Source organism: Schistocerca gregaria, chromosome X, assembly GCF_023897955.1.
Source record: "Schistocerca gregaria isolate iqSchGreg1 chromosome X, iqSchGreg1.2, whole genome shotgun sequence".
NCBI classification, from domain to species: Eukaryota; Metazoa; Arthropoda; class Insecta; order Orthoptera; family Acrididae; genus Schistocerca; species Schistocerca gregaria.
This window is the reverse complement of record NC_064931.1, coordinates 407,915,065-407,934,069: the sequence shown is the minus strand read 5'-3', so window position 1 is coordinate 407,934,069 and position 19,005 is coordinate 407,915,065. Positions and strand designations below refer to the sequence as shown.

At 36.7% G+C, this 19,005-nt stretch overlaps 1 protein-coding gene across 5 annotated transcripts in view; it reads left to right on the top strand.

Moving 5' to 3' along the window:
* The window catches only part of LOC126297752 (pancreatic triacylglycerol lipase-like), a 456,502-nt gene that overhangs the window by 379,973 nt on the left and 57,524 nt on the right, over positions 1-19,005 (top strand). For all 5 annotated transcript variants that reach the window (XM_049988926.1, XM_049988923.1, XM_049988925.1 and 2 more), the window contains 4 exons: positions 348-573; positions 2,125-2,369; positions 4,494-4,632; positions 17,894-18,020. In XM_049988926.1, coding sequence (XP_049844883.1) covers positions 348-573; positions 2,125-2,369; positions 4,494-4,632; positions 17,894-18,020 — 737 coding nt within the window. The remainder of the gene's footprint in view (positions 1-347; positions 574-2,124; positions 2,370-4,493; positions 4,633-17,893; positions 18,021-19,005) is intronic.

Genomic DNA, 19,005 nt, shown 5'->3' with positions numbered 1-19,005 from the left:
CTTGTATGGCTCTTCTGTTCCTCCCAAATCTTACTTTGTGTCCTCTCTCAGGTAACCTAGTCACTGACAGGATGCCAAACCTTTTTGAAGATCTAATGTGTGGTCCACACCTTGTATTTGAAAAGTATCATTGATCACATGCAATTAAGTTACCTCACTTGCAAATATTCCTGTAAGCTTGGCAGGAAACTGATAGCCAGTCTGCCAATTTCCAATGTACTACACCTTTCTGTCAATTCTTCAGTATCTCCACTTTCTGTTCCATAGATTTAATACACTCCCAATATTTTTGTAAGTCTGCTGGAATTGTGTTGTACCTAAAATATTATTATTTCTTTATTTTTTAGGCAAACTTTGGCCTTGATCCTGGAGATGTGCATATGATTGGACACAGCTTGGGTGCACACACAGCTGGTTATGCAGGAGAGAGGATTAATGGCCTAGGTCGCATCACTGGCCTTGACCCTGCAGAGCCTTATTTCCAGGGATTGCCTACATTTGTACGCCTTGATCCAAGTGATGCAAAATTTGTTGATGTTATACACACTGATGGAAAATCTATATTCTTGTTAGGTCTGTTGATTTTTATTTGATATTATAAATTTTATCTTTAATACTGAATACATGCAAAATATTGTAAGAACTTCTATGGGACCAGAGGCGTCTTGAGGAAACTATCCTGCCTACTGACAGAAAATAACCATTGTATGCACTTGTGAAGTACTAAAAATGTTACTTTCTTTTGGACTTCAAAACTTCTCATTCCCAGTAATCGGTGGCAGGAGTAGGAGATAATGTTATACCACAGTTTCTGATAGCCAGAATGTGTGTGTCATTGCATTGAGTAGTCCTGCCCTGCTCAGCAATCCCCCACTGGAGTACTGGAGCTACTAGAATGGAGTATGCTGTGTGCTGGCACCTGGTCTCTCTCTCTCTCTCTCTCTCTCTCTCTCTCTCTCTCTCTCTCTCTCTCTCTCTCTCTCTCTCTGTCTCTGTCACTACATTTGAAGCACACTTATCACTCACAAATAATGTAATGAGTAAAAATAACGATTTAATATATAGTTGAGGCAGTGCGTCATCAACAGGTACATAGACAAGCACAAGAATGTTGCTGGTTTCGGATGAACCCCTTTGTCAGGGCTAACAGACCCTACCCACACACACACACACACACACACACACACACACACACACACACACACACACACACACAGCTATACTGTCATGAGTGACTATGTTGGGCCTGCTCTGTAGTTTGAAGCTTGACTGGATCCAGTCAAACTATTGTGACCATACTACCAAACTTTGGATTGATATTTAGAAGTGATGGAAGTGATGTCATAACTGTATCATTATCTTAGAGGTGTTTTCCTTTGGGTACAGTGGGCAAGCTGTGCTGCATAAACAGAAGTTGTTATGAAACTAAATGACTGGTGCTGACTGGAGTGATGTGGAACAGATCACCTGTGAACCATAGATTAGTGGCAAAACATTGTAATGAGAGGTGAAGCATTGTGGTGTTCTTAGTTTATGTATATAGTCCAGGTAAATTTCAATTGAACATTCCTTATTTTGTACATTGTTCCCACTATGAAAGATGAGAGATGAGCATTGTGATTTGTACCTGATTTTTATAGTTTAGTCCTGGATTCAGTTCTTGGAAGTCTGAGTGCCAAAGTATATCAGACAGTTCTCAGCTAAGGATACAACTTGAGATGTGATAGAACAGTTTTGACAGTGCAGTGCTGCTAATAGCAAAGAGCAAGAGACACCAATTTTCAATGTTGAATGAAGTAAGACATTTGGCCCTGTACCCTGATAATAAATCAACTGAGCACCTTGAGGGCAAGTAACAACACCAGGTAACAGCCAGAGCAGACCACACCAAAATGGTTGCAAGTACCTTGACTTGAATTTGAGGTTACTAGAATGTCTTACTAAAAGTGTTGAAGTTGTACAAATTTTGGAGGATTTACCTCTGTCATTTTGACAATACAACAGACAAATATATGTAATTTCTAATTGATTAGCACTCATTAATGGCAGAATATGTACTTACAGATTATTTTTATTTAAAATGTAAGACTGAGAGTGTGATTCATCTCAAAAATTGTTTTTCAGGCTACGGCATGAGCCAACCATGTGGCCATATTGATTTCTACCCAAATAATGGAAAGGAGCAACCTGGCTGTGACCTTACAGAAACTCCTTTGCCCCTTACACTAATTAAGGAAGGTCTGGAGGAAGCAAGCCGGGTATTAGTTGCCTGTAATCACATACGAGCGATAAAACTCTTCACAGATTCTATCAATGGTGAATGTCCATATATTGCCCACAGGTGTGACTCATACCAAAAGTTTTTACAGGTATGTGTCAATCATTTTCTGACAAATCCTTGATGATATATGTTAGACTATTGCTAAAAATGGTACTTTTCTGAGAAAGTCATTTTTTCTTCTCTAACCATATAAAGAATTGTATGGCATTTTGGTAATTTCTCTGTGTGACAGTAAAATTCATGTAAATGTGACTGCAGTGCATAGTGAATGTGACAGCTCAGCTGGACAGTGGTAAGTAGGAAAGGGAATGGGATAAAGTATTACCCGTAGCAGAATGATGCATGAATGGGGCTTTACAAACACTTAAGAATGAAACTTTTAATATTTGACTTCCTGGATTCACTTTAGTTTTTCCACTCATTTACTGGGCTTTATCTTCTATTAAGGTTACATAGTTTTTACATAATTATTTTGTTTAGGGTCTGTTTAGGGCAGTGCTGTTTGTATTCATGTGATATCTGACTCAGTCATGTTTAGTTTAAATATGGAATGTCCATTTTCTTTAACTTTTGTTGACATGTTTTGTTGCTCTATGACTTTGATTTCCCTATGCGCCCTGTTTCCATAGTGATTCATTGTTTTGTTTCAATATAATATGCATGTATTTCCAAGTGATTAAATTAAATCAACAGGTAAAAAAGGTAATAAAGAAATGCATACATCCAGTATTGTTAAAATTAGAAAGCATTCTATGACATAAAAATAATTGCTTTTTAAGTTCCCAACCCAACCTCTCATACAACAGATATTAAAATTTTATATGTACTTTGGTACTTCTGAATTATTGTTATTTACTTATTTTTGTTTGAGAAAACAGTAAAAAGTTTATAGTTTGTGATTGTTACCCATATACAGTATGTGATCAAAAGTACCTGCACACCTGGCTGAAAATGATTTACAAGTTTGTGGTGCACTCCATCGGTAATGCTGGATTTCAGGTTCACCCTTAGCCTTGATGACAGCTTACACTCTCACAGGCATGTGTTCAATCAGGTGCTGGAAGGCTTCTTGGGGAATGGTAGCCCATTCTTCACAGAGTGCTGCACTGAGGAGAGGTATCGATGTCGGTTGGTGAGGCCTGGCATGAAGTTGGTGTTCCAAAACATCCCAAAGGTGTTCTATAGGGTTCAGGTTAGGACTCTGTGCAGGCCAATCCATTACAGGGATGTTATTGTTGCATAACCACTCTGCCACAGACTGTGCATTATGAACAAGTGCTCAATCATGTTGAAAGATGTTGGCATTACACATGCTGGCAATGATGTTCACTTGGCATTTTTCATACCCACAACCTGCCATTGGATCTCCACATTTTGTACCGTGATTTGTCACTCCACACAATGTTTTTCCACAATTAAGTCATCCAATGTTTATGCTCTTTACACCGAGCAAGGCATTGTTTGGTAATTACTGGCATGATGTGTGGCTTATGAGCAGCTGCTCAACCATGAAATCCAAGTTTTCCTCTGACGCAGTTTGGAATTCTTGTCTGATGGTCTGGATAGATGGCTGCCTATTACACATTACAACCCTCTTCAACTGTCAGCAGTCTCTGTAAGTCAACAGACAAGGTCAACCTGTATGCTTTTGTGCTGTACATATCTCTTCACATTTCCACTTCACTGTCGCATTGGAAACAGTGGACCTAGGGATGTTTAGGAGTGTGGAAATCTCACGTACTGATGTATGACACAAGTGACACCCAATCACCTGACCACGTTCAAAGTCTGAGAGTTCCATGGAGCTCCCCATTCTGCTCTGACGTAGTCTAATGACTACTGAGGTCGCTGATATGGAGTTCATGGCAGTAGGTGGCAGCACAATGCACCTAATATGAAAAATGAATGTTTCTGAAGGTGCCCAGATACTTTTGATCACACAGTGTACATATGAAAACTCAATTTTTCAGTGTTATTGCATGCACCCTACATTTTCGTTACAAATTTTTTACTACAAGGAGTTCTGAGGAGATCCCTACAGATATTTCCCCTGAGACATGTTTGAGTTTTCTCCTGACTTAATGGCTAGCCACTTGGAACATAATGAAAAAGCACTGCATACTATCTGTCCTGTCAGAAAAAGGTAGACTGCAATAGATACATCTAGTTTTTGCTAGTGAGTTCTATGAGACATTATTGTCAATGTTTTCAGGGGCAGTGTTTCTCATGCCATGACAATTCAAGCAGCTGTGCCATAATGGGCCTTCGAGCTGATGAGCAGTTACCAAATGCAGTTATTTCACCAGGAAGCAAATACTTTGTCACCACTGGAAAGGAGTACCCATACTGTCGTAAGTAAAGAGTTTTCACAGTGATTTTTTTACTGTACCTGACTTCCAGACTGTTGTTTTGTGATTCATTATTTACCTCTATTTATTTATTATTCAGAATTTGACACTAGTGGTGTTTATCATTTTGTTTTATTTATTTATATTTATGTCTTTATTTATTGTTCTGTGGGACCACATTAAGGAGAAGTCTCCATGGTCATGGAACGAGTCAATACATGAAATTATAACACGATTGTAGGAATAGATAAAATGAAATATAAGAAACATATTCAGTTGTAGATTGTAGAAACAGATAAAATGAAATACAAGAAACATATTCAGGCGACAAGTCGTTAGTTTAAATAAAGAAAACCAAGAATGTAACACTGGAATCTGCTTAATTTTTTAGCTCTTCCAGGAGCTCCTCGACAGAATAGAAGGAGTGACCCATGAGGAAACTCTAAACTGAAGACTTAAAAGTGTTTGGGCTACTGCTAAGATTTTTGAGTTCTTGTGGTAGCTTTTTGAAAATGGATGCAGCAGAATAGTGCACTCCTTTCTGCACAAGAGTCAAGGAAGTGAATTCCACATGCAGATTTGATTTGTGCCTAGTATTAACTGAGTGAAAGCTGCTAACTCTTGGGAATAAGCTAATATTGCTGACAACAAACGACATTAAAGAAAATATATACTGTGAGGGCAATGTCAAAATTCCCAGACTATTGAATAGGGTTCGACAATAGGTTTTCGAACTTACACCACACATAGCTCGACCAGCCCGTTTTTGAGCCAAAAATGCCCTTTTTGAATCAGAAGAATTACCCCAAAAAATAATACCATATGACATAAGTGTATGAAAATATGCGAAGTAGACTACTTTTCATGTTGAAATGTCACTTATTTCAGATACTGTTCTAATGGTAAATAAAGCGGAATTTAGTTTCTGAACAAGATGCTGAACATGGGCTTTCCACAACAGCTTACTATCCATCCGAACGCCTAGGAACTTGAACTGTTCCGTCTCGCTTATAATATGCCCATTCTGTCTGATTAAAATATCAGTTCTTGTTGAATTGTGAGTTAGAAACTGTAAAAACTGAGTCTTACTGTGATTTAACATCAAATTATTTTCCACAAGCCACGAACTTATTTCATGAATTACATTATTTGATAATGTTTCAATATTACACACAAGATCCTTCACTACCAAGCTGCTGTCATCAGCAAACAGAAATATTTTTGAATCACCTGTAATACTAGAAGGTATATCATTTATATAAATAAGAAACAGCAGTGGCCCCAGCACCGACTCTTGGGGAACGCCCTATTTAACATTGCCCCATTGCGACTGAACATCACTACTACTCTCAATATTGCGGAGAATTACCTTCTGCTTTCTGTTCTTAAAGTAAGAGGCGAACCAATTGTAAACTACTCCCCTTACTCCATAATGGTCCAACTTCTGCAGTAATATTTTGTGGTCAACACAGTCAAAAGTCTTCGTTAAATCAAAGGAAACACCTAACATTGGCAACCTTTTATTTAATCTGCCCAAAACCTCACAGAGAAAAGAGACTATAGCATTTTCAGTTGTTAAGTCCTTTGTAAAACCAAACTGTACATTCGACAGCAAATTATGTGAATTTAAATGCTCCAGTAACCTTGTATATACAACCCTCTCGATAACTTTAGCAAACACCGATGGCATAGAAATAGGTCTATAATTGTCAACATTATCCCTGTCTCCCTTTTTATAAAGTGGCTTCACTACCGAGTACTTTAATCGGTCAGGAAACCGACCACTCCTAAAAGAAAAGTTACAGATATGGCTAAGTACTGGGCTAACATACATGGAACAATACTTCAGTATTCTGCTAGATACCCCATCGTATCCATGAGAGTTCTTGGTCTTAAGTGATTTAATTATTAACTCAATCTCCCTCTTGTCAGTATCATGGAGGAGCATTTCAGGTAACAGTCTCGGAACACTTTTTTCTATGAGCGCTATATGATTCCCTGTTGGGAATAGGTTTCTATTTAGTTCACCTGCTATATTCAGAAAGTGATTATTAAGTACTGTACATATATGCGACTTATCAGTAACACAGACATTCCCACTACGCACTGATTCTATATCCTCAACCTGTCTCTGCAGACCAGCCACTTCCTTTACGACTGACCATATGGTTTTAATTTTATCCTGAGACTTAGTTTGTAAGCACCTTACAATACTGTTTGTAATGAGCTGCTGCATTTAGATTGTGACTGTTTCTAACGTTTTGATATAATTGCCACTTTGTTCTACAAGATATTCTTATCACTTTTGTCAGCCACCCAAGCTGCCTCTTTGTGCTAGTACCCTGTTTTGAACGTTCTAGCGGAAAGCAACTTTCAAAGAGCACGAGAAAAGTCTTGAGGAAAGCATTATATTTATCGTCTACTGTATCAGCACTATAAACATCTTGCCACTCTTGTTCCTTGATAAGGTTTACAAAGGTCTCTACAGCAACTGGATCAGCTTTCCTAAAATGTTGGTAACTATATTTAACATGTGTTGCAGCACAAAAATCTTTTAGACTTAAAATTTGTGCACCATGATCAGAAAGGCCATTCACCTTTTTGCTAACAGAATGCCCTTCTAGTAATGAGGAATGAACAAAAATATTGTCTATGGTTGTTCTACTGTTCCCTTGCACTCTCGTTCGAAAGAATAGGGTTTGCATAAGATTATATGAATTAAGGAGGTCTACCAGCTTCCTTTTCCTTGCACAATCACTTATACAATTAATATTGAAGTCACCACATATAACTAACTTTTTGTATTTCCTATAAAGTGAACCAAGAACTTCCTCTAGCTTTAGCAAAAATGTTGTGAAATCGGAGTCTGGGGATCTATAAATAACAACAGTAAGAAGTTTAGCTCCACTAAATTTAACCACACCTGCACAACATTCAAACACCTTTTCAGTGCAGTACTTTGAAACATCAATTGACTCAAATGGGATACTGTTTTTCACATACATGGCTACTCCCCCACATCAAAAAGAGCTCCTAGAAAAGCTGCCAGCCAACCTGTATCCTGGTAAAGGAAGCCTCTGAATTACCTCCTTATTTAAGAAGTGTTCAGATATACCAATAATTTCAGAGTCAACATCTATAAGCAGTTCACTAACTTTCTCTCTAATACCCTGTATATTTTGATAAAATATACTAATTCCCTCATTAATCGGATACCTAAGCTTTGTCAAAAGTAGTTTCTTTGTTAGAGAGACTTCCCTTAAGCAGGAATACCTATCAGCTGACTTCAATCTGAAAAAGGTACAGCTCTAACACCCACAACTACCAGAATTTTCCCATGAGTGACTCCACCACCCCCACCTATGCTGTCACCTATAAGCTTTCCCAACCTCCCCTTTCCATACCTGTTGAGATGCAGGCCGTGTCTAGTGAAACCCGTCCTGCTGATAGACTCCACCAACACCACTGAAATGTGACTCATGCCTTCTGTCATCAGCGCACCCCCAAGTCTCATGTTATTACACCTGACGGCTGTATTAAGATGAAGCCGATCATGATGCTGAAACAGTTCCATGAAATGCACATTCGTGTTGCCAGTCTGAGTGGCTATCTTTTCCAGGTCACCATCTATGTCATACTCCCCATCCCTATCAATACTATTATCAGCCCCACCCACAATCACTACCTGATCCTCTTTAGTAAAATCCCTACATAACCCCCCTATGTTAACAGTCACCTGAGCCAATCCTGCATTAGGCTTCGCAATGCTGGTGACCTGGTACTCACTCCCCAAAACTTCCTGCAACTGCTGGCCTACCCCTCTACCATAACTACCTAACAGCAGAACCTTCTTCTTTCTCTTAGACTCTGCAACTGTCCTAGCCACCATAACTGCTGAGATCTGCTGCATACTTCCTACATCTACAGTTACTAGAGATTCCTCTCCACTAGACTCTGACAGTTGGTCATGTCTATTACAAACACCAATAGTAAAACTATCTGAAAATCTCCTTCTCCTAGCAGATCTCTTGCCGACAGTCAGCTCCCATTCCCCAATCCACTTCTCCCTCCTCATCCTATCTAGCTCCTCCTGTGCGTTTTTCAACTGCACCTGAAGGGCACAGATCTTACGCTCCTGCTCCTCTATCAACTTACTCTCGCTACATAACCTGCAGTTCCAGGAGAGGATCTCACCAGAATGCCCACTGGCTTCCCCACTGCATTCCACGCAGTGAAAATACTTCGGACAAGTCTCACACCACAATCCACTACTCACAAACCTACAGCAAAGCCCACACTTCTCACTCATGGTAAAATTTTACAGTTATTGAAACAAGAAAGCAACTTTTGTAAGTTCCGCTACTATAATAAGAAGATGCTAAAAACAGACTGCAATAATCACAAACTTGCTCTACAAGGGAAGTAACTACTATTATTAACAGTATTAATCAACAACAAATGAGAATATAACAAATATTAACACAGAAAGAAAATCAAATGCCTAATGACACAGTAACGAAACTGAAAGCAGTTCGCAAAAATTTCTTCTTAAGTTATTTCACCGGAAAACACTAAGAACACTGGTTGAAGACTACTAAAGTTCCTAAATAAACTACTATACACAAACAATTAATTAGCACTTAGCTTTCAATGCACCACTACAGCTGCAACTGGTCAGCACGGAATGTAAACATGGGTAAGAGGTTAAGTTGCTCGATACGGAACACTCACAAATATCATGTCACAACACAAGAAAGGCAGAGGTGAATGAAGAAACCACTAACAAGTCACTTATATAGTAAATTTTATCACAAAAACCGTTAAAATATATATCTGAAACCTAAATATAGATGAAAACTTAGAGAGCGATCTCACACGCAGTCACTCGCTTATGACGTCTTACCAAAAAGCATCTGTGAATCAGGTAAACTCCAAAATTTTTGTGCCCAATTATTTAATGGATTGTCACAGTTCATATATAGTGTTTCAATGTGTGAATCTTCAGCGTAAGTGCATATATGACTTGCATGGAGTCAAAATAAATGAAGGTTTACTCAAAGAATTGACTGACTATTTCCTTTAACAAAACACTCTCAGTAATCTGACTCATATACAAGTTGAACATCTATGTAGTATTGCAAAAGTGAAGTCATGAGCATAGTCTATAATCAGTATCTTCTATAATCTATACATATTGTGTGATTGGCCTGAAACATACATCCATCATTAAAACTTGGTAAGTGAATGAAAGTGTTAATTATAGAGCCAGTTATGGAAAAAAATCCTTTAGGGATGTGATACTAGTCAATATGTGTGTTAACTGAGAAACATAGCTGTCTGGCACAAAGTCTGTAGACTGCATTAAAATTAGCTGTCATTAAACTTTAATATTCTATTTGTAATTGGAAGACAATTAAAGAACTTAGTAAAACTGTTGGCAACGCCACTATGCCAAAAAAATTTCAAATGCCTCAGTTATATTGTGTAGTCACTGTTTTCCACTACTGCATGTTTAATATTTAAATGACTACAAAATATCATGTTGGAGACCTCAGTGGTACCTTTCTTTCTTGTTTAATCTTACATGTTTTTCTTTGGTGTATGGGGTAATTTGAAACAGTCATGGACAATTGCTACCACACGAGTTACCTGTTTATATTGTGAAATCAAATTCTGTGGGTACACATTCTTCAATCACAATGTTAGTCTATGCATTAACTTATCAGATGGCAGTAAACAAATTCAGTTAGTCAACTAAACCTTGGCAGATGTGCAGAGCTTGTTGTTAATCCCTGAACAGATTGCTGGACTGGAATTACATCATATCTTTCTGTTTGAGGATATAGGTTTCACTACCAGTAAGTTAATAATGATGTAGAAAAGCCATTTTCTACATTGTAAAACTATTCACACCAGTTTACATCATGTGCAATTGCTCTATGACCTCATGTTGCTTTTACCAAAATGTGTGCATCCACATGTGGAATGTATTAAACACTATGGATCATCTCATCAATATAGCATGTGGCATCCATATCACTCACTCCTAGTGGGTCATTTTCACTTAGGAAGCTGCATTAGATAGGTGGTTCAGTGGACATACTAGTGAAGGCTTTTTATGGGGTTCACTGGAAGATGGACTTCTAGGTTACAAGTACGTAATGTGAAATGGCTGAAACTTAAACATAAAAGAAATTCTTGCTACTCTAACCCAGACCTACAAACAAAATTCTCCCATGTGATACACAAATGCAAAAGGAACAGCAGGTTGCAGAACTGGTAATTTAGCCAACAAATAATAAAATTGTCTATCATTGCTGACTAGTCTCTCTTATTTTAACTTCAGAAATATATTTGCAGGCAGGAACCATACACATTAAAGATATTATAAATTACAGAATAATTTAGATATGAGTTAGTTTAGAAATCTGCAATAGATATGTCATGTTGGCAGAACAAGAAGTGAAGGAAGACAAACTCCAACATGATGATGTTCAGTAGCAGGAATTGAATCAAATGTTTCAGGGCAGGCACAAGCCAAACTTCTGTTCCAGTGTGCAGAATAAAAGATACCTGACCTTCCTACTTCATCTCTTGTCATGGAATATCTTGCGTAATGTGCAGATGTGTAGGGAGAAAGACAGGTTTTGCACACACTTGCATTGGGTTGAGGTGCATGCTTTTCTCCACCATGAGTGTGGACATTTGCCAGAATGATTTGTACAAGCAGTTATATAATTATTTGTCCTACAGGTTGGTGAAAAAGTGAATTAAAGTTGAAGATTCTTATGTACTGCAAAATTTTCCCAAGCACAAATATTTTGGAGGATGGATCTGTGCTGGGATATATGCCAGATGTTATGATGATGATGATGATGATGATGATGATGATGATGATAATTACTATTATTATTATTATTATCCTTGGATCATTTGTTAAAAGATGTAGAAAAGTCATTTTCTACAATTTGGCAGAAAGAAAGAGCTAATAGTATGTGGAAGCAGATATGAGTATCATAAATTCAATGAAAATCTTCTATTCTCAGAGGCAATTCACTCACATACCACATACTGCAGGCCCCACAAATGCTTAGTCCATTTTTAACAGGAAAATAAGCAATTTTGAATTGAAAATAATAATACTGTTTAGTATTGCATGTGTATGAGTGTTGTATATTTTTAAGACACTGGAAGTAATAATTCATTGTTGTAAAATCATTTGTATTTTCAAATGTTTGAGTACATTCATCATAATTTTAATTTACTAAATCACAGGTTACATATTCAGAATTGTAAAATAAGTGTTTTATTTACATGTTCTGTTCCACTCTGGTCTGCTGTGCATTATTATGAACTTATGCCAAAATATTTTCAGTGGGGATTGTTTACTTTATATTTTTTGTTAATAAATCTTTCGTCACACTTAAAAACATAGGCTGCTAAGCAAACCAAATGGACAAGACAAATACTCCTAAAATCTGAAAGCAATTAATTTGAATTAAGTGTGCACTTAGTGCTGTTATTGCAACCTTGTTTTTTGTTTCTTCACTAACTTTACGTTCAGACTGAGTGCACTTACAGCTTGTTTGCCTTCTATGTTTCATTACATTTAAAAAAAAAATTCATCCATTTTTTAAAAGTTTAACACATTTATATACATCACTGTGCTAAGTGCTAAGTTCAACATAGATCGGGGTTTTATAACCAATGGTTTGGGATAGTTAACTGTGTGGCAAAATCCTATGGAGAGGATTACAATGTATTGTTCCATCCAGAACTCTAAAATTTTTAAGGCGGAGGGTGGCTAAATCTTTATAAGGGCACTGAGACACTTGATACAATCTGCGGTGATGGATAATCCACAATATTCCTTTCTTTTTTCTCCTATTAATGTCCTTCTCTTTGTTGTTTTGTCTAAACAGGATGACCAATGGCAACATCTATAAGTGGATGTACAATTGTTTAAATGTGTGCACAAACAGTATTCTATCTTAAATTTGTTTTTCCATATTGTTTTAATACTGTTTGTGAAAAGCATGAGGTGGAAATATGTATTCAGGTCTCAATGCCTAGATAAGCAGGAGTACGTACCTGAAAATCAATTGAGGCTGACCAGGAGAACCTACTCTGAATGACCTGGGACTGAACTGAGACAGTACTTATCATGATGATCTGATAGTCACAACACTTTAGTGCAGAGCCATCTCATCGAGTTAACAATTTTCTTATTGGGAAGGAACACAAAACATTTAACAAATTACCTATCTAGAAACTGGTTTTGCTTCATTATGTGTATGAACCTAATAAAAGTTGCTTTTGATTGGTGGTGATATTGTCTTGATTATTGTAGGTTATGCTAATCAGGCAAAGGTTCAGAAACCAAAGTGCTTAGCATATCGGGGGGGAAAAAAAAAAAAAAAAAAAAATACCATTTAGCATCTGTTAGTGATTAAATTAGTAAAATCAAAATTTTATTATATATTGTCTGCACATACTATGGAAATAAACTGACACATTTAAAAAATGTGAATAAATATTTCAGAATTAGTGCTTTTAGTTGGTCAGTGTTGGAGCTCCTGTATGGCCTTGAACTGACTCTGACCATCTCATACACCCAACTTCACTTACAAAATCATTATTCTTCTTCGCATTGCTTATTTTGACAGGTTTCTGGTTGCCTAACTTCACTGAAACAATGAAATAAATGAAGGACTAGTAGAAATTTTTTCATATGAAAGACGTAGTAAACATAGCATACAGATCCTTTAAGAAAGTGGCAGACCTTTGTCAGTGTGAATAATTTATTTTGGTCCACAATACTGTAGAAACTATTTTATGATAGAAACGCTTTCTTAAATTAACCTCATACTTTATGATTGTATTTCTGCAGTCAATGCAGTGAATGTTACCTTAGGTTGATGTATCACACTTTTCTGACATAGGAACTTGCTGTCTTAGAAAATCATTCCTACTTCATGTTTCATAATTATGAACTTGGTTGTTTAATGTTTTTACCACCATACAACTGACACTAAATGACATTTCTTCTTCTTGTCATCATAGAGATCATTGTAAATCAGCTTCATCGAATCACTTAATAAATGGTTAATACCGTTTTCAATCAAACCACTGACAAGTGCTGTGGCAAATCTTACATAAAATTCAAGAACAACAATGGGCCTAACCCAGAGCTTTGAAGTACTGCATAGCTAAATTTCCTATACCCTGAAGATTAATGTCTATTTTTGTAACATTATTCTACCACCTTGTGCGTGACAGAAAGACAGAGGTGAAACCAGTTCTAGGTTATTCCAAAGATGTCATATCTGTATAATTCTTAAGCAGCAGGTAATTAGTGATGCGGTCAGAGGCTCTAGATGAGTTGAGAAAGAGCTCATAGTTTCATTTATCTTGGCTATAACATTTAAGACTTGCCTTAAAAGTCATAAACTGCTCTTTCAGTTGGTTTGTTCTTCCTGAAACCCTTTCAAGGATTCACAAGGACTGTAATGTTATTAAAAATTTTACATAACCTTTCATACTTGGAATATGTTGAACACTGTCATATTGGATTGAAATCTGCTCCAAAGTACTCGGTTGTACATTTGTGTCACTGAAACTTCCACCGACCTCAACTTTCACAGTTATACAATTGGTTTTTAAGGTCTCTATTTTAATCAAACTTGATCAACTTTAACTGCTATATCGTCATTATATATCACACATACTGCCAATGGCAAGACCACACATCAGCACCTTGGGTCTCTGTGATCCATCCTTTTCCTAATACTGATGAATTTTGTTCCTCTGCCATCCTTGAATAGCTGCTCTCTTGTTGTGGACTACAAAGCTATAATTTAAATGACTTATTGAATTTAGTTATCTATGACAAGTGGGAATGATGTGGTCTGTGAGAGCCCCATTTTTCATTGGATAAATCAAATTAATAGTGTTCTTCATTGAAACAACAGTTTAGAATATATCATGGTGTCTGTAGAGCATAAGTGCAAATTTGTGACTATATCTTTATTGTAAAATATTTAAGTAACTTTTAATTATTAGTTTATAGATATCACACATGCTGTGTAGTCAGGGAGTTGTGGCAGGGTATAATATCAGTGTGCACAGTAGATATTTGCTGGTTCTGTATCATGCCCGGATGATTGGGGGGGGGGGGGGGGGGGGGGGGGGGCGGGGGGTAAATTCATGTACCTGAAAAAGGCCTTGTTTCACAAAGCAACAAGCCTCCAGTGCATGTTGATCTATCAATTGCTCATATGATTTTGAAATGAATCCTTGTTGGTTTTTGAACAGTTTTGAACATGTTCTAAGTTGATATCTGAATGGTAAGTTGATTTTTGAATGTGTACATAGTGTACATGATGTCTCTGCCAGAGAGGGATCCCTGTCACATCTAGAAATAAAAACTTTTCTGCAGACAAAAGGGGACGGGGCTATAAGAGCTGAGCTGAATAAGCCCAAACGGATGAATGCCAATTGCTGTTCGTTTATGTGGTTGATTAGGTGTGTGAATGATAAGCATTGCTATAATAATCAGCAAAATCCATAGATTCTGACTACCAGTGTGAATATAAACGACTGACAGGAATAACAGGTAAGTAAGGTAACACATTATCTTCTTGGTGTATCCAAGAAAATGAAATTTTGACAGAAAACTTTTGTCGGATTGCTACACTACTAAGAGCCAGTTGTAAAGTCCCTGGTTAATAGTCAGTTGTTCTATTCTTGAAATAGCATAGAAAACACGTTGTACGAACACGTAATAACATCTAACTGGAGAATAAAAGTGGGATAACTAAAGTGGTGATTCTGGAAGGGTTAGTGAAGTTAAGAGGAGAATAAGTTTTGACAATAGCAGGAATAGTTACGGAGTTAGTGGTGACAAGATTGATTGTTAGAATGAGGGAGCAGAAGAAATGGTGACATCACACAAATTATATTGAAGAATATGATGATTCCAAATTTATATAAAAATTTAATACTACTACTATTCGATCTCATGGTTGAGAAACTGGAGCATATGAATGAAATATGAAACTATTTCCTAAACTAAAACTTTTTGCTTCTCTTAGGTCCAATAGGCATTTGATATTGGTACTTGGTGAATTATGTTCTGTGGTGTTATTTATGTAAATGAGGTAGATAAAAATGACCATTTGTGTCAAAACAGTCTCACTTATTTAGAATGTGTTACTGTTGCTGCAATATTAAAAATGCCTATTTTGTTTTACCTAGCAGACAGTGATAAAACAAATGTAATCAAATAGAGAAACCACACTAGATTTTGGTACTATTTGTATGAAAAGTTTTTTCAGTATTAAACAATGACATTTTGATTTTTCATGTAGCAAAATGGTTGATGTACTTTGATGAGGTAATAGATTCTTTTGCAGAAAGGAAAGCATGCCATGTAAAGCTGTAGCAAGATTGGAGAGGAAAAAATGCTGAGACCTAAGGGTTGAAGAAATGTGCACTGTATTGCTTGTTTCTGGCTTTTATAATGTTTTTATGTTTCCTGTATTCAGTTTTATTTAACATAAAACAGAAAGTTATTAGTTAATAGGCAATAAAGAGAGCAAATTTTCTGAAGAATTCTTATTCTTCCAGTCACAAATAATCCCACATAACATTAATTGTGAGGATTTTTTAAGGACATTTTAATTTCCAATGTCCTGAATATAGGTTTGATGCCTTCCATTGCAAAATATACACATTTAAATTTCTCAGAGCAAAACACAGTGATGTGTGATAGAAGAAAGCTGTGAGAAGAGGTGTGGAACTGGACTTTGGCACACTGAAGACCAACAAACATATATTTCTTATATATCAAACTCTTCAGGAAGATGCGCACTATGGAATGAATATATTTTTGAAAAATCGTTTTGTTTTAATTTTTTGATGTCCTGTCCTAAACTATCATGGGTGGGGGAGGGGGGTGCCACTATCTAATTTTAGCCCTGGTTCAGAAATATCATAGATCTGGGGCTGTTCCGTATTGTAGGGAAAGGAGCAGGCTCAGACCTGAAGTGCCCATATATGTATTCACTTAACTTATTTGATTCCATCTGGAAAAGTAGAGTAGAGTGCATTGTGAGTGCTTTATTCTGTTATGACAGAGGAAGGTGCTAGAAAAATTCTGCAGAATCAGAGCCATGAAATTGTTAACAATGTTTATAATATTATGAACAATATCACTGATTTAAGCCAGCTAATTATGTGAAAAACCTTCAAGTATATGTTCCTGATGTTACATTTGTAGCCATGAAATCAACTGAAAATGAGGACCATTGAGTTAACATAGTTCCACTACATACATAATGATTAAGAAATGTCAGTGGAAAGAGCTAACCCAAGTCATCCAATCAACAATAGCTAATTTAAATCAAATGAACAATGAATGCTCACCTTTGTAAAAATTGGTATCTATTTTTAAAAAAATAATAGCATTTGTTCAGTCATACGTAGCATTTCTATGGGAAATAATCTTCAGTAGTGTGGAATGAGAAAAGTTAAGCAGTTATAATAGAGAATGGCTTGCCAATACTTACCATCTGAAGGCAAAGTTCTTATTACTGACAACAGTCACATTTAAAAGCAGTTCCTTCCTCAGAGAGGAAGTAAGTATGGCCTGGGGAAGCTTAGAAAGGAAGGATGGCTCTCTTGAACCAAATTATGAGGGGAACCATCTGTTGCGAGGACAAAGGGAGACATAAATGAAAGGGGAGATGTCACAGAGGGTATGAGGTCAAAGATAATACATTTTTTACTACTGTGGCAGCTTCAGTTCAGAGGTGATGATGACAGTATGGATTAAGAGGAAGAGAAATAAAATGAATAGTACAGTTAAGGACTAGAAGAAAAAGAATATGAGGAACAACCTTTTGGTAATTGTTTGTATTTCAGACACATCAAGACCATAATAATATTTCTAAACAAACAAGAAAAATATATTTGATTTGTCCATAAGACACAATAGTTTAACATTCCTTTCAAACCTGACTCATTTAGAAACAGTATAGATATTTCCAAAATAAGTAGATGTGTGTCTGAGAAAAGTATCATTACTGCAGTCCATAGATAGGAGCTTGTGTAAATACCTACATTATAAACACAGAAGAAAAACTTATTGCCCTAGAAATTTTCCTTATGTAAAGTCAAGATTGCAGATAAATATGTTGTGCCTGTTGATTGCAATTTATTTTAAATTCTTAATAAGTGGTTAATACCTTTATTTCCATTTCAGATCGTCATTACAAGGTAACAGTGGAACTGGCTCAACCTCAACATGCAGAATCTTGGGTTCAAGGTTTTATGCGGATCTCATTACACAGTGACACTAATGTAATTAAAAATTTGGACCTCACACCAAGGTATTAATTATGTTAAAATATTGTAAATGATGTGCTAGACTTAATTTAGTTAATGCGGTTCAAAGTATGTAAAAAAATAAAGAGAGTTTACTCTGAGTAGTAAAACGCAGTTGTTGCTCATATTGTGTTGTTGCACAATATATACCACTTTTTAAATAACTGTGATGAGTAACTTTTCTAAAAATACTCATTATAATGTATCACTCTGAACCCATATAGTTACACAAATGAAATTAATAAATCAGTAATGGTTAATGGAAAATTAATAGAAGTGTGATGGATAAGAAACTGTAGAATGTCTGGCATACAAACATATAAATAGATGTGGCACCTTTCTGGTTTAATTAATTGAGATATTCTTTTAGAAATCATGTTAGACTACTGGCCATTAAAATTGCTACACCACGAAGATGACGTGCTACAGATACGAAATTTAATCTACAGGAAGAAGGTGCTGTGATATCCAAATGATTAGCTTTTCAGAGCATCCACACAAGAATAGCACCGGTGGTAACGCCTACAACGTCCTGACATGAGGAAAGTTTCCAACCGATTTCTCATACACAAACAGCAGTTGACTTGTGTTGCCTGGTGAAACATTGTTGTGATGCTTCGTGTAAGGAGGAGAAATGTGTACCATCATGTTTCTGACTTTGATAAAGTGCAGATTGTAGCCTGATTTCGGTTTATCGTATCACGACATTGCTGCTCGCATTGGTCAAGATCCAATGACTGTTAGCAGAAATTGGAATTGGTGGGTTCAGGAGGGTAGTACGGAACCCTGTGCTGGATCCCAACTGCCTCATATCACTAGCAGTCGAGATGACAGGCATCTTATCTGCATGGCTGTAACAGATAGTGCAGTCACATCGTGATCCCTGAGTCAACAGATGGGGATGTTTGCAAGACAACAACCATCTGCATGAACAGTTCGATGACGTTTGCAGCAGCATGGACTATCAGCTCGGAGACCATGGCTGCAGTT